General features: G+C 43.7%; 1 protein-coding gene across 1 annotated transcript in view; it reads right to left on the bottom strand.

Annotated features, from left to right (window-relative positions):
* gfra4b (GDNF family receptor alpha 4b) overlaps positions 1-22,608 on the bottom strand; it is a gene marked incomplete at its 3' end in the record, with an annotated part of 59,930 nt that extends 37,322 nt beyond the window's left edge. The window contains exon 1 of the mRNA XM_079497431.1: positions 22,525-22,608. Within this exon, the coding sequence (XP_079353557.1) occupies positions 22,525-22,567 (43 nt within the window). The 5' untranslated portion in view covers positions 22,568-22,608. The remainder of the gene's footprint in view (positions 1-22,524) is intronic.
* Between the last annotated feature and the right edge of the window lie 291 nt (positions 22,609-22,899).

Raw genomic sequence — 22,899 nt, 5'->3', positions numbered from 1 at the left:
AGTCATATATTGATATATATATATAACATAGACTGGCATATGGCATTGTAGAAAGGTTAGTGACAGATGAGATCTCTATTGTGGGGCTGCAGGACTGAGGACTAAGTCAACACAAAGTGTAAAAAGCATTTGTACAATTGTGTGCTTATGAACATTTACCACGTTATGTCCGCATTGATACAGAAATTAATGATTATTAAGCGAGCGATGCGTGGTGTACAGTGAGAGCGCTCTAGTGCTTGGCTAGCGTTTGGTTAGCGATATTAGCCGTGGCCAGCGTTGGCTGTTTAAACAATTTACTCAACTAACGTAGCAGACAATAGCGTGGTAAATGGTGGAGGAGTCCTGCAGTCTATGCTGTTGCGTGGTGTTGTTTTGTGAGTTTATTATGTCCATGAAGACGAGTCACGTTGGTCTTAACACACAGGCTCTGTGTGATAATAATCTTAAAGCATCGCGCCAGCCGGCACGAGTGTCAGTGAGTGAGAGCTGCGTGCGCTCTAGTAGGCAGCGTGTGGGCTAAATGCCCACTGTTTACTCTGTCAGTGCGTGTATGCGTGGCGCGGAGGAGGAGGGAGCAAAGTAAAGCAAAAGAATCAAACCACTTGGCAAATGGCAACACAACTACAATACAGAAAATACAAGTCTGTGCGAGACGTTTGGGGAAGGTTACCGTAATGACTGGAAAATTGCGCAGAGGAACTGCTGAACTGCTGTGGGCGCCGGTCGGGGCACATGGGCACCACGGCCACTGTGGCCGTCTGGGCATATCATTTTTCGATTCCTGCCCTGGTGCTGACCATATAAGGAGTTCCTCCCTGTCCCCAGTTAACCCCTGGGGTAAAAAAAACGTAGGTTTAATTTTTGGCTAGGGTTAGCCAGCCTTCATCCAATCAGGATGAGAGGGGCCTTCCTCCAATCATGATCGAGTGGGGGCGGGCCTTGGTGCACGTTGGCCTGTTGCGTGTCGCAACTGTAGAGTGTGTGCAAGTGCACATCTTGTTACCCGGGCGGACCGGGGGGGTTTTCCAAATCACCCAAATCACTGAATGCTCTGCTAAGGTTCAAGAATACATTGGCTTGGCTTGCTTCAGGATCCATTGGTTTTGTTTACAACGGCCGGGTATTTAATTTAATATAATAATTGCTATATCTATCTACACAAACAAGCCATTCAAAATGCACATGTCCAAAACTGTTACTTTTCAGGATTCAAATTCAAAAGCATCAAAAGCGTCCCAACCCACAGGTTGACCACTGGAATAGTCCTGTATATGTCTGTATGCTGCTTATATTAATACTTTGTTTGAGGGTGCCTGAGCTCTTCTGCACCTACAACACTTTTATGTCCTGTCTTTGTAACGGTAACATACTACGGTGCCTGTCTCTGGCACCTGGATTTCCCCTGCGGGATCAATATTGGTTTCTATCTAATAGGGGACCGAGACAGCAGCCCTGATGTGCGCCGGTCCGAAGACCTCATTTGGATGAGAGAGAGAGAGAGAGAGAGAGAGAATGTGCGTTATGAAATGCAATGGCCAATGCAATTTCAGACAGAGTTATCCAGGCCAAGACCTTCGATCTTGTTCCAAATAATCAATATAATGGAGAAGGCTCTTAAAGCCAGTGCTCATGTTAGTAGTTGTGTTAACATGCAATCGTGTTTTTGTTACACACAGTAGTAACTCAAGGTTAGTCTGCTATAGCCCAGTGGCTCTCAAAGTCAGGGTCCAGGGACTCTATAGGAGTAGAGGGGGTCCTTGAAGGGGTCCTAGTGGGTCCCCAGCAAAACGAGGAACACTTTAACCACGCTATAATTCAGTTATTAAAAAAAAAAAAAAGGTCTGCAAGCTCACATTTAGACTCCCGAAACAATTGTGGAAAACGCTGATCATTTGGCTGCCATTTTTTGAATGGGGTCAGCAGCCGAATACATTATTGACATGTTTGAGATCCACTGAGTGCTATAGGTGTCATTCGTCTTGTGCTTTAATGAGAAGGGGGGACAACGTGGAGGGTTTCCTCTGCTGTCTCTGTAATCACTGCTTGGCCGTTCCTGCAGGGATGCTCTGATTCAGTGTCACTCGGGAGCTCAAAGACGTCATGTATAAAACCTCTTATCTCCATTTTCTCAGCAAATACAATGCTTCCTACATAATTGCCGTAGCGAAAGAGAGTCACACACTAGTTTGTGAAAATAGACAACGTGCAAAACGAACAACATGGAAAGTATTAAAAAGAGCTTGGGACTAAATAATGCATGGATTAAATTTCTGATTTCAGTTATTTTATGGAAGCATGTTGCACAGCAAAAGTAGCCGATCTACAAGCTCGTGAGTGCTTGTAGATCCTGATGTAGGCTATTCGGTTCATATTTTAGGACAGTGGTTTTCAACATTTTTTATATCAAGGCCCATATTTATTCGGCATTTGATCCACGGACCACGGACCTGGATGACATTTAGCCTCTCAGACCCAAAACTGAAGAATATTTTATTTTAAGATTTTGTCCACAATTTCAGGCTGTTGGCAAACGTTAATGAAAATAACAATTCTCCTATACATTCTTTAACACACCAAACGCCCCGGGGTTTAGGTAACCATTAAATCAGGACGCCCAGCGATTTGTTTCTTCAGGACCTATTTCATGGTGGCTCCGTGCCATTTTGGGAAGTAGCTGTAATCCACGATAATGCCATTGGATTCATTGCGGGCACGCAGCAGGGGTGGCGATTACGGGTCCACATTTGGTTCCATTTGTACACTCTCAGGGTTAAGGGGGTCCTTGCAAATAGAACGTTTGAGAACCACCAGTACTTGTTGGACCTCCTAATAGCCTATATACCATAGTGTACGTAGTACAGTATCATACATATTCTGAAGAAAACCTGGAGACTTGACATTCAGTCTCTTGTGATCAAAATAAGAACATTTTAGTTGATGAGCAACGGTTTGGGACATATGAGGTTCCCAGCCAACAATGACAGCATGTAATTGATCCGCTGCAGATAAGCATGTCCTCCCTGTGTGGCAGCATGACTGACAGGCTCCTTTGTGGTGTGTGTGTGTGTGTGTGCGTGCGTGCGTGCGTGTGTGCGTGCGTGCGTGCGTGTGTGTGTCCTCCACGTGGCCCCAGGCGACGGGAGCCACACTGACCCACCCACACTAGTCCAGTGGTTCTCAAATTGGGCGTCTGGGGTCCCCAAATGATTTTTGGGGGTTCCCCGGATGATTTGCTTAATTGTTTTCTCAACAGTAAACAAACCAACATTATGTATAAGTGTACAGGGTATCTGCACAAGATTTAAGACGCTCTGCTCCGTCGCGCCATCGAGTAAACAACAGGCTAACGTTAGCAGCAACAGCTAACATACTCCTGTGCGGGGTCCCCGTGTATTGCCATGCATCCACACGTGCGCATGCACGCGCCTGCGCGGCCCTGTACGCATAGTAACGGCAAAAATTCTGGGCTGTAGAGTTAAACAGTTTCCAAAAGTGTGTGAGAGTGTGGGGAAAGTGAAAAACAATGTGTGCACATGGTAATGATGTAATGTCAGTCTACAACTTCAGATCAATTGCTGAACCCACAGAGTATGAGGAGGAAAACGCAACATGTTTCGACACCCCAGGATACGGACGCTATATGGCTTGTCTGCGGTTAACGTTAACACAGAAAGTAATTATCAGAAGAATACATTATGCACTCTTGTGTGTTAGTTGAATTGCTGTACATGTGTATATGTTACCATGCAGATTTCAATGTATCTTATCCACTCCCCCTACATTCCCCTTCATTTTAAAAATAATAAAAAAAAAGAAAAATGTAATTATGAAATATAAAACAAAAGGCAACACAACTAAAACAATCTATATTGGCACACTGTCGACTACACTGCACTCAATTAAGTGCCAGAATGCTTCTGAAATCCATAAACCCCCCAAATCAACGCAATTGCCTTCCAGATGTATCACCTCACACAGCAACACACAGCACATTATGGGAATTGCCATGTTGCAACCTGTTTATGTAGATGAAGCAAGTGGAGGCAATCAGCTGAAAGGTCCATTGTCTCACAAATTAATCTGTTGGCGTGCAGCCCCTTAACGTTACGATATAATACCACACACATGTCCCACAGGTCAGGGCAGGTGGTCAGAGGACAAGTTTTATCTGTAGGGGTCCCAAATTGGGAACGAGTGGCATTCCGACATCAGGTTGGGGGGGATATCTTCTCCACCCTGTATGGAACTGGGTACATCCATTCCAAACCCCCTTGTTTTCCTAGTTTGCTAATTTCTCTCGCTCTGTAGTTCTTTCAACTGCCACCGTGTGGCCACGACTCCACGAGTGATATCGCTTGCATGCCAGACGGATGCAGTGACATTTTGCTATGACGCACTTCTCTGTTCAACACATTGCTGGGGGTGCATATGATGTTTAGACATACTAACAGTCCGACGGACATTAGTTCGACAACACCGACCCTCCCAACATGCGCTGCCGGTTACAACTAACCTGTGGCTCCCGACTTACGCGGAAGGTTAAAACTAACCTGTGGCTTCCTGTGAGGTTTAGGGTTGGGTTTTGGATAGGGTGTCGGACTCATGTCTGTAGGACTGTTAGTACATCGGACCAAACACATGCTGTACCATTCAGTTCACCAGACCTACAGATTTTGTCACGCAAATCGGTACACAGTCTCTCTATAGCCATTAAACGAAAAGTGTCTTTCAAATTTTTCCTGATTGGCTTTTTGAACAAAATGCCTCAAATCATGAACATTGAACACAGCGTGTGATTTCCCTGAAATTGTGCAAGCACATTCCCACTAGGTTGAGGAAGAAATGCCTCAACCTAGTGGGACCACCTCATGGTGACGCTATAACAGGCCGAGTTGCATCTTTACTTATAACTGCACCGATCATGCACACTCGCTAGAGGACAAGGAAAAACGTCTGACCTGCATTTATCAAATCTATGCCACCTGGAGACCGAATAACTTATGTGAAACACATTTTATTTTTCTTTGTGATCCTGTGATAATAAATCATCTACAACACACTACAAGTTCCAGCTACTGCAAGTCTTTTAACTGTTACATCTATGATCACCCAATACCAAACAATGCACGGCCACAACAAACGCTCCGTGTGTGTGTGTGTGTGTGTGTGTGTGTGTGTGTGTGTGTGTGTGTGTGTGTGTGTGTGTGTGTGTGTGTGTGTGTGTGTGTGTGTGTGTGTGTGTGTGTGTGTGTGTGTGTGTGTGTGTGTGTGTGTGTGTGTGTGTGTGTGTGTGTGTGTGTGTGTGTGTGTGTGCAATTATGACCCCTGTCTGAGTAGGACCTATGCCACTGCAGCTGCTTGTGTCAACAACTGTGCTTGGGTCCAAGGCACCACACACACAGTATTATAACACACAGTCACTATGTAACTATAACACACAGTAACTATAAGAATACATTTTACAGTTCCACCGCTCAGTTCGCGAGCGGTGGAACTGATTTGTATTATGTTTTGAGTTGACACGTGTATACACTTGCTTTGGCAATGTAAACGTATGTTTTCTCATGCCAATAGAGCTCCTTTGAATTGAATTGAGTTGGATTAGTACTTGTGTCCAGTCCACCACTGACTTGAGTGTCATCAGTGAAAGTGCCCATCAGTCATTGTGACAGAATGTGGCTCCGCCCAACACACTTTAATGGCCCTTGAGTGACTGACGGCCCCAGCTGGGAGACAATATGTCCTCAGTGTGACATGGGGACCCCGTGGAAGGGTTAGCACTTCATCACTATGCTAATGAGAGAGAGAGAGAGAGAGAGAGACGCCCATTCCCTGTCACATTTCAAAGCCTGTTTCTTACATCAAATTCAATTTTTTCATTTGACATTCAATAACAGCTCCCGTTTTTGTTTTTTGCTTTGCTGTGACAGTGTGAGGACTCCTTTGTAGGCTAGTGTTTGTATTTGTTGATGTGTCACAATGGAAACAATCCCCAGGACTGTTTTGTGTTACTGTACCACATGCTGTTTTTCACACTGTCACTGTGATTGGGAGCTAGACCGGTGTGATAGGCGACCTTGCTACTCTCTTTCAATTTACAATTACAATTACAATTTACAATTCTACTCTTAATCCAGAGTGACTTACAATAAGCAAGTTCAACACAAGGTAATAAATGCATCACATGCACCTGACGGGTTATGATTGCATCATAGGGCAGTGGTTCTCAAACTATTCAGGTCGCGACCCTCAAATATAATCATATTTGAACTGTGGACAGTTTTGATTTTTGGTACATCGGTTCTTTGTGAAGGATGTTCATGTTCCGTTATTGTCCATTCGGGGTGTTAACATCCATTCCTCTCTTCACTGAATCTGTAGTTTTGTACTACAGATGTATTACTTATAGAACTACATTGCCCAGATTCATGTTTCCTGGATTTACACAAGGATGCTCTGAGAAGGAAGGGAAGTGGTCACGTGACTGGGCTGCGCCATGACACTTTCATGGACACTTTCATGGGAGCCAAATTCACACCGGAACTCGGAAGTGCAATGAATACATGGTAGTGAATGGAGCCGGCTGGACCAGCTCATAACAAACATTATTTATGAATAATTGAGACCTTTTGTAAAGTAATCACTTCTGGAAAATAACAGAAGAAATATCACAGGTTGTTTTCTAATCACTTACTTTTCGATGTGCACAGAGTGCACAGTATATCATTTTATCTGAGGATCTAAACAGCAGCAGGTATCGTTTCTGGCTCCGAAGTATCGCGATATTTGGCTGCCAGACAGGAAACGGTGGGAAGTCTTGCGATACTTGGTGCGTTCAGAAAGGTACTTTGTGCTCTTTAGATACCATACCTCTATACAAATTACACAGTGTACACATCGAATAACAACACAGCAGACAATAATGTGTTACATGTCTTCTGTTATTTTCCAGAAGTGATTACTTTACAAAAGGTCTCAATTGTTTGTTCATGAGCTGGTCACTGAGCTCTCATTGACTCCAGTGCATTCTGCCAAACTTCCGGGTAGTTTGGCTCCCATGAAAGTGTCCATGAAAGTGTCATGGCGCAGCCCAGTCACGTGACCACTTCACTTCCTTCTCAGAGCTTCCTTGGATTTACAGGAAGTAACATCTTCTAGTATTGCAGCGCATAGACATATAAAGGTAGACACCCCTTTCGGCTCTGGAGCGTATGTGCTCAAGGGAGGGCAAAGAATTCCCAAGATTCCTTGCGAAGCCCCGCGGAAGCATGCATGTGCGTCACAGAGCGCATGTTCGGGTCTGATAAGTCTCGGAAAAGATGCGCTGTGATTGGCCAGTAGTCACTTGAGTGGCAGTGTGACGTAGTGTGCCGTCCACTCTTCCGGCGTACCAGTGTAAATTCTTCCGCCCTCCCGTCAACACACATGGCTCCAACGAACTGCAGCAGCCAATGAGGCATCTATTTTTGAGTGGTGCAAAAAATAGATGGCTGTAATGTGTGGATTCCATCCTTTCTCTCCGAACTAAACAGCATCTCTAACGCCCTGAAGCTCTCTGACATTCCCTTAATTTTGTGACTCTAGCAAATTATTGACTTTGTGTAGCCTACTTACGGTATTTTTCTAAAGTATTTTCCTCTTAAGGTATTATTCATTATATTGAACATTTTCATAAAAGGTATTGCTGATAAAGCTAATTCTAAACTTATTAACTAAAAGGTTTTATAACTATTTTGGGTAAATTACAATGGTAAGGGGCCAATGCCTGGTTTTTATGAGACTTTTTGTCTCCACCAGGCCGAAGGCATGGGGAGAGAGTATGTTTTGCACTCCGTGTGTGTGTGTGTCCTTCCGTCCGTCTGTTACCAGCTAATCTCCGGCACCGTTCGACCCGGTCGATGCCAAACTTTGCACACACTCCTTGGATGCCAACGATGAACCTCTGCCCCACATTTTCCAGAACGGCCTGTTATAGCGCCACCATGAGGCAGCTTTTCACATTTTTTACCTAAAACTGCACCGATCTGCGTGAAACGTTGCATGCACACTCCCTAGAGGCCAAGGACAAACCTTTGACCTGCATTTTCCGCATCTGCCTTTTATAGCGCCACCAGGATGCCGACTTTTGTAAAACACATTTTTTGATACTACTCCTCCAGATTCTGTCCACAATCGTTACACAGTATCTCTATGGCCATGTGCTCAAGTCGGATCTGTCCGATATTTCATATTCCATCCTAATTGGCTATAATTGGCTTTCACAGTTTGCAAGATTTTTTGAACAAAAGCCTTAAATCATGAACACAGCATGCAATTTACGTGAAATCTTTCACACATTTTCTTACTAGGCTGAGGAATACATCCCACCCTTTTCACATTGGCCTGTTATAGCGCCACCAACAGGTTGAATTTTGCAAAACACATTTTTGGAACAAAATGCCTCAAATCATCCAATTGCCATCAAAGGCGTATGAAGAAATGGCACCCTTTTCACATTGCCTGGTTTCTCCTTTCATCTGAATTATCGAATATATACAGATATTATCCATAATTACAGAATTTATTTATACCTGATAAGCACTAAATACCTACCTGTAGGGTCATTCAATTTAGTTTGACTCGGCACTCGGTTCCACATGATACATATTGTGAAAATAGCCGATCTACAAGCTTGTGAGGCGTTGTGAGCTTGTAGATCGGCTTTTTTCACAAATGTTGCCTCTTTCTTATATTAGTTAAAAATGTTGTGACCAGTGTTCATAGTCTGGGGCGGTGGAAGTTCCAGACCCCCAGGAACGCGGCCAGGGGGCCGGGCCGGTTCCGGCGTGCCTCCCCGCGTGCAAAACGGTTGAGAAATGACAGTTACCGTGTGGGGGTCCCTCTACTGTACTGTACTGTCACTGTACTGTACTGGCACACCCAAAATCATACAGTTAATATGTGCGTGTGTGTTTGTGTGTGTGTTGGGTTGCGCACAGGTGGTGAAAAACAACCATGCTGTTTTCGTGCTCAGACCCAGCCAGCCACCCACCCACACACATATAGCTCCGTAAGGGAGTGGTTGCACCACTCAAAAACCTCAGCATCAATTTAACACTGAGAGTGTACACATGGAAGCATTGGGGTCCATTTGGTTCCATTAGTACACGCCCAGAGTTACAGCCCCCGTAAGGGGGTGGTCTCCAGGACCTCCCAACGACATTTTGAAAGAGATTGGACTGACTTAATGGCATGTGTGCATTTTCCTCCCGACTGTGCGACTTTAATTAACGTTCTGAAACCCATGCGAGTGCATCATGCGTCACGTCAAAGAGGACTCACCGCGGCATGATGCCGTAAGGCATGGAAAACTTGTATGTCCAAACCCGTTCTTTTTCTTTGTTTTACAATCAATCAAAAATATATATATTGAAAAAATAATCAGCAATCGGCTATTTTCACTACTTGTGTGCGACACTTGAAGTAGGGAATTCATTTAAGAAAAATATATATTAAAAAAAAAAGCTGAAATATGGAGATACAAGGATTCTGCCTGACATCCATTAACATGGTGTGATGAGCAATTCTATTGGCATTGTTTATTTAACATTGTCAGACAGGCCCCGTCATCGATGTGAAGGTCTTGAGATGAGATCCAAATCAATGTTTTACGTCTGTTTTTTAATCAATTATTTCTGCCGTGCTTCACTTGGCATAGAATGACAAGTAAGAAAGAATGTTATTTTATAAATTTTTTGGTTAGCTGTCATTGAATTTCACCCTGGGGATGATGCCGTCCTGCGGCAATTAAATATCTTTGTTGCATTTGTGTTGGGGGCCCCCAACACAGGGAGGCTGGCAGAACCTTCACTAAAAAAACACCCTACTTGATCATACAGTACTACTACTACTACTACTATACAGAATCATTACACAGAAGCAAAAGAAAAAGTAGCAGATCCACAAGCTCAAATCACGGCACTAATCCTGAATAGTAACAGTTTACACCGGCATCTAAAAGTAAAAGTAAAGATTAAAAAAATAAAAAAAATTCTACATTTAATTTGTGTACTCATCTCAATTTATTGATTGATTGAATACTTTATTAACAGGCTTTGGGCCAAGCCCCTATAGGGCCTAGGCTTGTTTCCATTGTGGTCCTCTGTATAATATCGGAATCGGTCAGAATCGGTATCGGCAGATATGACCCTGCAAATATTCAGAGATCGTATATCAGCCATGATTTCATAACCGTGCACCCCTATTATTTATTAACATTAATTTACCCCCCGTACACCACTTTGATTGCAATAATAAATTACAAAAGTTAAATTAATAATCCTAAATACTTGTTCCACAACATGATGCATTGCACACACCGCCCTACGGACCAGGGGAACAGCATCTGTCCTGTTGGCTGGACACAGTGGACAGGAGGACCCTTGTGGTCAGCAGCATTGTGCTCAGCCAGCACTTTTAGAGGTAGAAGAGAGGAAGCGGACCCCAGCAAGCCAAGGACGATGTGCCGATAAGTTAATTGCAACCATTACGAAGCGATCGTCAATGAACGGTGTTCTACTGTCACTGTTTCCATCCGGAAGATAACAGTCGCAATCTCTTTGTTGTGTGACATTGAGACTGAACTTCACAGGCCTCCGTCCTCTCATTAACACACACACACACACACACACACACACACACACACACACACACACACACACACACACACACACACACACACACACACACACACACACACTAGTCTCACAATATAATCACTGTTCTATTTCTTCCAAAATCTAGGGAAATTTATCTAATTAAAATTTCCCAAAGGCAGGCTTGGGAGGAAACAGTTTTTGCATACTGAAAGAAACGCTCCTACAAGTTACTTTTGTGTGTGTGTGTGTGTGTGTGTGTGTGTGTGTGTGTGTGTGTGTGTGTGTGTGTGTGTGTGTGTGTGTGTGTGTGTGTGTGTGTGTGTGTGTGTGTGTGTGTGTGTGTGCGTGTGCGCGTTTGTCCTGCTGCCACATCACATGTCCACAGCATCCATCATTAGAAGGGCCTCTCTGTGTGAGGGACTTCAAAAGAGCACCAAAGTTTAGGCCTAGAAACCCAGTCCTCTCAACAAATCGTTGGTGTTGGATGAAAAGCTCATGAATATTATGTCCAAAACGGTTCCTTATTATATTGTCGGTGTCCGGCAGGAACCAGCTACATCAATTGTATTATTTATGTTTTTCATACATTATTGCTATTGACCATGCAGCCTGTATGTCTGTGTGTGGGTGAAAAAAAGAGAAAAAAAGAACCAATCAAAAGTTTTAAAAAGTGATCTGACAAAACTCCATTGGACCCTCAAACTGTCTGCTAAAGCAGCTAACCTCTCCCCATCTCATGCAAGTAATTGACATTATATAAAGTCACAACACCAACTTTGATGAGGCAGTATTGCTTTGTTTTCAAAATATAATTTATTCATTTCCTGTGGGAAAACAATATATATATATATATTTTTTTCATTTCCTGAAAAATGAACATTTTGGAGATAGCTGGTTTCTGCCCGACAGCAGAGATATATTTATTATATTTAAAATATAAACTGTACTATGTAACTTTCCTCTTCTACCCCGGATTTGAAGCCGCTAATAGAGCCTGCCTGTTTGCTCACATTTAATCTTGAGCATCAGGATCAGATCCTGTGTCTATACATGTGTTATGACCTTGACACGATCTAAACGTCTCAATAGAAGAGCAGGGAGGCAAAATACAATCCCAATTGTTTCAATTATATTTACTTTTTACATACTACTCACAAAATTGAACCATTAAACCCTTTATTAATGCTGGTGCACAAAAACTGAAAAAAAAAAAAAAAGACCACCCCTGTCTCGTCTGAATGATCGTATCCCAAGACATTTTGAGGACAAACCTGTCCACTTGTGATCAGATCACCCTCAGATCAGATCAGTCTGCCACCTGCCACCGTCTCATCTTTGTCCTACCTTGTCCTCGTGTTTTATCGCGTCTTATCTGATGTTGGAGATCCATTTGTGATGTGACGTCAGCCAGTGTACCTATAGCTACCTATCCACCTTAGCAAACAGACAGAGTGCGGTACGTGATCGCCCTCCAAATTACACAGCTGTCTGTCACTAAAGGGCAATTGACCTAATACTGGTTAAATCGAATGCATAAAGAACCCACTATACTTACTTAAGTTACTTACTTACTTTACATTCGCTCTGCGTTCCACGATTTGTTTTGTCTGGCCAGCCTCCTGTTTGACTCGTATTTCATAATGTCCCCTGTTAAGTAGCCACGTTGTTACTGATACGTCAGTTGCCAGTGCCACTCTTTTCTCACTGTTGCGAAGAATTGCGCCAGTTTGAGACTCAAGAGTAAAACCTATGGTAAAAAGTAAACAGTAGTTTGATTCAATTGTCCACTATGTCAGATTCAGTAGTACAAAAAAAACTGCCCGGCTGTGTGGGGTTTAGTGAATGATAAGGGGATGTTGCAGGGCAACAGCAGTGGCTGTGTGGGGTTTAGTGAATGATAAGGGGATGTTGCAGGGCAACAGCAGTAGCTGTGTGGGGTTTAGTGAATGATAAGGGGATGTTGCAGGGCAACAGCAGTGGCTGTGTGGGGTTTAGTGAATGATAAGGGGATGTTGCAGGGCAACAGCAGTGGCTGTGTGGGGTTTAGTGAATGATAAGGGGATGTTGCAGGGCAACAGCAGTGGCTGTGTGGGGTTTAGTGAATGATAAGGGGATGTTGCAGGGCAACAGCAGTAGCTGTGTGGGGTTTAGTGAATGATAAGGGGATGTTGCAGGGCAACAGCAGTAGCTGTGTGGGGTTTAGTGAATGATAAGGGGATGTTGCAGGGCAACAGCAGTAGCTGTGTGGGGTTTAGTGAATGATAAGGGGATGTTGCAGGGCAACAGCAGTAGCTGTGTGGGGTTTAGTGAATGATAAGGGGATGTTGCAGGGCAACAGCAGTAGCTGCGCTTTGATACAACGTACGTCAAACTGGTGCTTTTGTCCCAACCCGCACAACACCAATCAGAAGCCTCGGGTCGATTTTGATGTTTGGTATGTCCCGCCTACCTTGGAGATAGGAGACTTTCCAGACTGAGTAGCGGAGTGGCAACAAATCACGGAACGCAGCAAATCGGGCTGGAAACCATATGATGCTGTCCAATTAAGTAGGTTATGCCAATCTATGATTGATGGTAATATGGGCTGATTTCCTTTTTTTTATTTTACGTAAGCCGGCCTCCTGCTGGCACTATGAAAGCAGATGTGAAAAATGCAGGGCAAAGGTTTTTCCAACACACACAATGCACGACTTTTCATCATTCAAGTTTGAGCCAATAGAAAATAAATTATTATCATGTAATTAAACGTGATAAATATTTGTTGGAAAGCACTAGAAAAAATATATAAAAAGTTTAAATTATACAGACGGTAGAGGTTTCCTTCCCAACAATAGCGATATATATATATTTTGGTCATTTTCCCACAGCGCTGCTACTGTGTCTGTAACAACAGAAAAGGTGCTGCCTGGGGAGTGGGGACTGGGGACTGGGGAGTCTCCAGCTGTCACTACAGTACTTAATGCTGTGTTTGGGGCTTTTATGTTTTAGTATTATAGGCAGATGATTACGTGGTCTATTGAATCATGTCAGAATGAAAGGTCAGAGCCATCAAACTGACTAACATTAGACGAATGGCAATCTGCCAGCTGAACAGCAAGCCTTAAACCTCAATAATTAAATACAACAGGCATTTTTACGGTAAGAGCAGTCAGACACTAGTGGAAAGTAACTAAGTACATTTACATGTAAGTGGTGTACTTACTGTAATTTAAAGACAACTGGTACCTTCACTTTACTCAAGTAATTCCATTTTTGGACTAGTATAGTGTATTTTCTATATATGATACGTAGCTTGCGGAGTTAGTTCAGTCAGGTATACTCGAGCGGCTTCATGCTGTGCTCAAGGGCGCATACATACTGTATACTCGAGGGGTTAATATGCTGCATTACTATGTGGGTATTCAGTGTGTGCAAGACCCACATGTCATTCGCTGATGTGGCAGTCAGCTGACCAATTGGGCGGGGTATTTAAGCTCACTTAGGCCTCACTCACACGTTATTATTTATCCCACCGCAGTTCTAGGAAAGCCCTGCTGTGATTGGCCAGTAGTCGTTGTGATTGACAGTTCTCATCTCGTCATTACTCCTACAACTACAACCTATCTCAAACCCTCACCCTAAACCTAACGGGGCAGCACACCTAAACCTAACCTTAACCCATGTCTAACCAATGACTAGTCTAAACTAAGTATGCACCCCCCTAAACCTAACCCGAACGGCCTAACCTCAGTAAAACTATGCCTTCCCGGGAGCCAATCAGACACATGGTGAGGCGGGTCTACCCTAGAACGTTGGTGGGATTCATAATCACGCCTCACTCACACCTAAGACACACTTGTGCCCTGTGTGTTCTGTGTCATGGCCGCCTCAATGCATTTCCATTGGGAGTCACATGGTTGGAAGACAGAAGACACAGGACACAAATGTGTCTTGCGTGTGTCTTAGGTGTGAGTGAGGCCCTAGACTGCATGCTTCTTCATGCCTTCCTTCTGCATATGGTTCTTGGTTGTTATGTTTGCTCCCACCACCACACAGCACCACCGGTGGGCTCTGTTATTTCTGTTCCCCATGGGGGGTTGTTATTGTATATCTATCTCCCTGCTCTTTATGTTTAATGATGGTGTTTAATTGTGCCGAGCAGGAAGAAAAATGTAGCAGAGCCAAACCAATGTAAAATATTATATGCACACAGCACACTATTCTCATTCTATAATAATAGAATAGAAAATAAATATTGGTTAAATCTATTCGTGAGTTATCTGACTGAAATATTATTGTGGGGAAACCTTTGCTGAAAATAATCGATCTGCAATTATTATTATTTGATTTATTTGAAAAGTGAACTTCTCTTACGTGAGTAATAAACTGTTGGAAATATAATATACATTCTCTGTGAAAGCTTTCCCCACAATGTGGAAGCTGGGGTTTAAGTGGTTAAGTAAGAAGCCCTGTTTGGAGAACAGACGGAGGCAGACCACAGGAAGGGAATATAGTAGCCATGTTGTCTGTCTGTAAAGCTTTTAGTAGTACCATTCCCTCCCAGGAAGGTCTGGGGGGTTACCTTCCTGGGAGGGAATGGTACTACTCCCATAATATTGATACGGTTACACACAGAAACAATAATGCTTCATAAATGATTCTTTAAAAGGCTTATATATGCTTCCACAAAGAAACTTCATCACCTGCTATACAAAGGAACCGTTTTATTTAGTGCATGGTTCACAAAGAATACAGTCTGCACTGCACTGGGCCATGCTCCAAAGCTTACACAGTTATTCTGGTTCCTTTTTTCTGCCATTGGACGTGACATTTCTTCATCAGTCTGATGAGGCGCCGGTAGGCGTGCAGACTTTGTGGATTCTGACCTCAGCTCAGCACCTGTTTTTTAGTGAATGGATGTGCATGCTTTATTGTTTGTTTGTTTCTAGTTCTTAACTTCTTTATGGTGCTCATGATTCTAGAGCAGGGGTTCTCAAACTGTGGGTGAGTGGGGTCCCCATATGATTTGCTATTGGCCAAATTGTTAAATATTACCTAAGAAAGAGGCAAACATTGTGAAAATATAGCCTCGCACTGCAAGGTGTGTCACAACGTGACTTGTAGATTTTGCTATTTTCACGACATGGAGTCTATCTGTCGAACTGAGTCAAACTAATATAAACGCTTGTCAGGATCCCCAGTTCAGTTTTTGGGGGGTCGCATCCTGAAAGAATTGGGAACCCTTGTTCTAGAGAACCTTTTTGGTCAAAGAACCAATTTTGTTCTTTGAGGCACCTTTACAAATCCACTTAGAAGTCCTAGCATCCAAATTCTGTTCATGTCTTTCTTAAAGGAGATATAGACAAGTTTCCAGTGTTTCTACACAGAAGGTGATGTTTCCAAACAGATTCAAATCTAGCTCCACCCCCCTCCCCCCGTCATTCTATTGGCCGAGCCAGGTCACTTCAGACTATGGGGTTGTTGCTGCTGGGAGGGACGCAATGTATATTTGCGCTCGTATGGCTAAATATGGCATTATTAAAAAATTATGAATTTCTATCGTACATCTTAGTTACAATGAAAATGAGTATGACTGACAGGTGAGGGCATGGCAACAAGAGCGATCAAAAGAGTAAATCAAAGGACAAGTTTTTCTCCTCTGGTGAAAAGCTGTAATTTGCGCGATGGCAGGCTCTCAGTCAAATCTGGTCACATTTGTTTGGAATCGGCCTCAGGTCTTAATGGGTAAAATATGAAAGGGGTTCATGTGTTTGGTCCGACGGAGCATTGGTCCAAACGACAACCTACCTCAAACCCTCACCCTAACCCTAACCTCCCCCGGGGCAGCACACCTAAACCTAACCCTCTCCGTCGGATCATAGTATGCCTCCCATATGAAAGGGGCACATGTGACTTGTATGCAACGCTACAGTACCTTACGGAAACTTAAGTTCACACCCCGCCAAGATTATCAAACCAGGGGTTGCACAATCACATTTAATTCCATATATCGTAGTGTTGTTGCCCCCATGTGGACGTGTCAACTTGAGCCCCTGTGCACATTTATCATGCAGATAAGATCAATGCTTGGGGTCTGTCTACCCTTGCCTCGGATTCGTTTTGCTTTCTCATAAAGGTGGGACATCATATGAAATGGATTCAGTCTGTGACTCCGACTCCCCCTCCCCCCTCGTCTGACTGAATGCATAATCTAGCATGCCGTTAGATTAATGTCTTCCTTAAGACCCCCAGGCCTTAGATTGCGGATCACCATAGCTCATTGTCTCAAACCAACATGCCGTGGAAATGACCTAAGACAGTGGGTCTCAAACTTTTTCATGTTAACGATCCCCACATTGATGTGTATTTGGCCACAGTATTTGGCCACATCTGAAAATGTTTTAGTGCCACTGACCCCCCGGAAGAGAAGACACTGACCCCCCGGAAGAGAAGATCACTGACCCCCCCGGAAGAGAAGACACTGACCCCCCGGAAGAGAAGACACTGACCCCCCGGAAGAGAAGATCACTGACCCCCCCGGAAGAGAAGATCACTGACCCCCCGGAAGAGAAGATCACTGACCCCCCGGAAGAGAAGACACTGACCCCCCGGAAGAGAAGATTTGTATTAAAAAAATCACACCCGTGTGACAACAAACGGTGACAAAATTCTCTTTATTGTTAATGGCATTTAATGTTTGTGTTAGGGACAAGATGACGTACATTTTCCCTTCATTGTCGATGGCGTTTTTAAAACAAACATTGAACTAAAAAAAAACATTAAACCCTTGTCAATGGCGTTTTTAAAACAAACATTGAACTAAAAACAAATATTAAACCTGTATATAGGAGGCGCCCCTCAAAAAAAAGATGATCAAAATGATCAAAAAATAAATAAAAATAGATCTGCTATTTTTGAATAGCCAGCGTACATACTGTATGTATAATGTGGTTAAAATGATCGTCATGCTGTATTAAATACATTTTACTGGGGAGTCCCTGGGGGTCCCCAGACCCGCAGACCCTTTATCCCAGAATAGGGATGCCTGGTTGAAAGCATTTATATTTTCCATGCAGTCTCTCTTTGTGTCACGATCAAAACATTTTACAATCATGTAAAGACACTCGTATGTCACTAGCATGATCATTATATTCACATGGAACTGCCAAAGAAGGAAGGCAAGATGATGGACACATGCACACTTGCACAGTAGCCTAACGATGCAATTACTTCCAGCGTGGGTGACAATGTTTCTGAAGTGTCATTGTGTACACCCCTTGTTGTTTTCAAGGTCAGAGTTGACGACATATTAATCTCTAGCAAAGAAGAGGTTACATATCTGGGCTGTATCATGGACAATAAACTGACAGGTGAGGGCATGGCAACAAGAGCGATCAAAAGAGTAAATCAAAGGACAAGTTTATTGGGCAGAATCTCCTCCTTTGTTAACAGGAGGGCTCTCAGGACATTCAGCTCTTATTCAGCCCTTGTGCTTGCACCTCCTGGTTCTCTAACATCTCTAACAACATGGGACTGACTTTTATTGTAAATGCAGATCTGCCCTCCATGCCATTTACTTAACTGATTATACCTAAAAAAGGTGAGCAACTCCCACAGCCGCAACACTAGAGGGAATATGAATAATGATCTGGTGCCACCCACTTTTAGAACAAATATGGGTAAATTCACCTTCCACAACACTGCCACTCACACTGCCTTGCCCCCTTCCCTCAAAACTAGCAAATCACTGGTTTCCTTTAAGGAAAGACCTGTCACTATCATCCGGTCAATAGAAGAGAAGATGATTGCCCCACAACTCTATTGTGTGTAATTATTTTACAGTTGCTCTAGACTTCTTGTAAATTATGTAGAATAATGCAGGTGTTTCACAATAATGGAACTCTTGAGAGCGTAAATGAAACCCAAATCTCCATCATTTAGCTGGGGACCACCTGGAACAGAGATGTCATCAGAGTCACTGATGGCGTACCTCCTATACTCACCCTGAAGAAGGCATTTTATTGCCGAAACTTTTTTTTTTTTAATATATAATTTTTATCCCACGATTTTGTAACACATTTATCACCCCTGTGTCAATTATCTAATGTGATCCTGGGCTCTACACACCCTCCGCCAACCTAGTCCCCTTATATGGGGGACATGGGGAGAGCAACAGACTTGAACTCATGCTTCCTTCATGCCTGAGTGTCCAAGTTGCTCCTTTACACCTGACAGGGGGGAGTTTCCCTGGTTGGACGTAACGCGTGGAAGGAACACGTTATTCCAACCAGTTCCTTTCCCCTCCATCAGGCGCCCCGGCTGGCCAGGGGGAGGCAGTTTAGAGACCAGGATTACTGCATGTGTTTTGTGAGGGTACCTACCCTAGGGGACACGGGGAGAACATGCAAACTCCACACAGAAAAGCCCTTTCGCCAACCCCGCCTCGTGTATGGGCACTGATGACGCGGAGGAGGAAACACGCCGCCAGCACCCACAGCGTCCCGAGCGGGAATCGAACCCAGGACCTTATAGCTGTGAGGCGACAGCACTACCAACTGTGCCACCGTGCCCCCCGAAACTTTGTTTTGATAAAAGTTTCTTGCATCGTGACTACGAGCTGTGTGACCTCTTTCTTTGTTCAAGTACTTCCTAACTACACCAGTCTTCACGGTATACACCACAATGCTGATGCTATATCAGCCAGACCATCACCATCTTTTGGAAAGATTTGGCTAAAATACATTTATTTCACTGCCTTGATTGCATTAAACGGCGTTAAACTCACTTTACCACTCACATTGCCACTCGATTTGCCACTCACTTTTTGTATGCGCATACCCAGTCTATTGTGCATCCAACACATCCATTATTTTCAACCTAAAAGGAGCGCATTAACAGCGAAGGTCAAGAGAGAGACGACGCGGCAAGTGATTGTCGGCAAAGCAAAAGCCCCATTCATTTCAATCCATTCAGTGTGTTCCACGCGCATCGTCTTTCATTGCTCTGACGAGGGAGGGCAGCGACTGAAAGGAAGGTTACGTGTTATACTCTCCGACTGCACACGCATGCAGCCTGTTGCTGCCTGCGTGCTTTGGTTGAGCAGGTAGCCTGTGTGTGGCCAGCTGTCACGACCCACATCAGCAACCATGAGGACTTTCACTTTATAGGCCTACCCACACTGCAAACTGGGCCATATGGTTAGGGCTGGGGGCCATGACGTGACTTCAAATCAATATTGGCTCATTTTTCAACAATGTACCATCGTTTCCCTTCCATTCCCGATTCCAACTGACAAGCTCACAACGCGTACGCCTCGATGATCTGCTATTATCACTATTAGAGACTATATAATCATTCATCGTAAACGAGGCAAAAGTTTGAAATAATCACGATATTGATTAAAAATCATATCTCCCCCCCAGCCCTATAGAGCCGGTGTGAGGAAACAGACAATGAGAGAGCTCAAGACTCTGGACTGCCTTTTCCTCTCCATGCTCCTGAACTGCAGACATTAAATCAATACCTAACTTCATTCAGTAGCACAGTGAGTGTCCGCATACCATTAACCCATTAAAGGAGACATCCACACCAAAACACATGTACCCTGAATCAGCCTATACTCCTGTCCCAAGACAGGAGTATAGGAAGGAGTACATGTTGGCCTTACATTGTTTCATAGATGCCCCCTGTTGTTCTCCATGCATTTCCTCACCCCTCCCAGTGGCTCCCACGTAAAATGCAGCTAGAATGGTAGAAAGCTAGTTGTCTTCATTCTAATGCGGGTATGTTAGTAAAACTTATTTTGTTTTTCACGAATCGTCTATTAATAGTGTCCTGGTAGTACTCACACATTCACTGTGTGTCACCATTGAGCTGCCGTTCATACAGAAGCCAGCGATAGAGTTCTCAACGGGCCTGAGAATGAAGGCCCGGCCCTGGGTTCTGTATGAACGGGAGCTCAAGGGTGATAAACGGTGCATGTGTGAGTACCAGCACACTATTACCAGCAAGACACCCTGAGGGCGAGAAGTGACCTCGCCCTAAAGTGCACGCAACCCCATGGGTGACGGTAGACGGCAGACTGCTGTGGGGTAGAGCGCTGGCGCTTTGGCATGGGGGGGGGTCAGGTCAACATATGAAAGGAATTCTGTACTGGCCATATATGGAGTGTGTCTTGAGTGTACAGGGTTTGATGAGGTCAGATCAACATATGGAAGTCAGAACAGGAAGGACGGGTGGGGAGGGATCAATGTGTGGAATGTCAGAACCTGGCCGGCTCCATATATGCAGATCTATCATTTTTTTTGGCGTGACGTGTCACGAGGCATGACCATATAGGAATGATGTCACGAGGCGTGACCATATATGGATGTGTGATGTCACGAGGCGTGACCGGGAGTCGTGGCTAACTGACGGGAGATGCAGGATGTCATAGTAAATGGGACCTAAGTTTACAAAAATAGATGATTCATGAACAAATACAAAAATAAAAAATAAAACTATACTAAAAATACCAGCATTAGAATAAATGTACTACCATTCCTGCTGTATTTTACTGTGGGAGTGGTGGGGATATGGAGAACAGGGGGGATCTACTGTATGAAACAATTCAAGGCCAGCATGTATGTTAAGACAGGATTCTAGACTGATTCAGGGTACATGCGTTTTGGTGTGGATTTCTCCTTTAAGGCCGATTCTACAATTGCCTTCTAAATAACAGTTTTCTGAAAAAAAGGTGTGTCGCTATATAGTTGCTCAAACTTTTCCATCAAGGATATACAGTATGTAATTATGTGTAGCCTATTTTGCAGTTGGCCACTGACCCCCAGCTCAAAATATTCTGTTCCAGGGACCCCCCCATGAAGCAAAGATTTGACTTCAACATATTTGCTAAAATGACAGTTGAGGAGAAAACAATAAGCAAGGAGAATGGCAAATTAAATAGAACAATCTGCAAGTCCCAACAATATACAAGTTCTATGAGGTTTAAAAAGTGTGTGTGTGTGTGTGTGTGTGTGTGTGTGTGTGTGTGTGTGTGTGTGTGTGTGTGTGTGTGTGTGTGTGTGTACACTCGCGTACACTATACGACTACAGAGTATGCATTATAGGAGTATCTATATATTAATTTTACTTAAGTAAAACATTGAGTAGGCTACTGGGTGCGTGTGCCAGGTAAACGCGCACGGCGCGAATGTCTCAACGGCGCACACAAACATGAAAGGCACACGTGTGCCACACGCAGAGACGCACGCGTGTGCCACTGTCATAGTGCCAACTGCCGATGATGGGCTTAACTATTATGTGCCCGTGGTCGTGCGTGCGTGTGAGTAATATAGGCTGCTACATACACGCGTGACGCATAGAATGAAATTGCTACTAGATCGGGAATATATCGTAGCCTATATGCCTACAAGAAATTCTGTCTATATAGCTATTGATGGGGAAATAAATTAATTAGGCTATACTCGATGTTATAGGTGTCATATATTATTCATGTGAACTTCTTTCCCATGAATCTGTCTGACTCTGACACAAAGCGTAAAGATTGAAGATGGGCTAATATGGGACTGAAGGACATGTCCTCATTTCTTGGGAATTTAATTCAAATTGGCAGAAATAGCGAGATTTGTTGTTGCGAGTTGGTCTGTCAAGACTGGGCTGCTTACTGTGATAGTGGTGGATATAATTACATATAGCCTGGCTGCCTGGGCTGGAATTGGATCAAGAAAGACTAGGCTTAAGCTATCAGTGTATTTTAGTATCGATTTTGACATAGGCTCCTATACGAAAGTAAAAGTCAGACTCAAACAAATAGGCTACATCTCGAAATTCGTCCAAGGCTATAATGATAACACACTTTAGACTTGTGGAAACCAAGTGGTTAGGATATAGCAGGCTTACTTACCCGAAGTTATGAGATGAAACAAATACACTCCCCACAGATCCATGTCTCGTGTCGATAAACGAACGAACTGGTAAATTATTGCGGCAACAAACTCCACGCGACGTAACGGTACCGGCACCTATAATAGTTTTGTAATTATACAACAACGAAATATCCTGTCTTGAATATGAACACCATCACTGTCGGACACTGAATGAACGACCTCTGGAAATCCCTTCTTTTCCATTCACAATTCCATTAGACTTTCTTCAAGGAGAGAGAGGACAGTGTCGTTTCGGGTTTTTTTGCGCGCGGTTGGTTTGCGCATCAGAAGAGGAGAGCCATGAGTCCTCCTAAATGCCCAGTGAAAGTTCTCTCTCTCTCTGTGTGTGTGTG

Source organism: Electrona antarctica (assembly GCF_951216825.1).
Source record: "Electrona antarctica genome assembly, chromosome: 1".
Taxonomy (NCBI): domain Eukaryota; kingdom Metazoa; phylum Chordata; class Actinopteri; order Myctophiformes; family Myctophidae; genus Electrona; species Electrona antarctica.
Note: the sequence above shows the minus strand (reverse complement) of the source record. Positions and strands in the feature narration are given on the sequence as shown.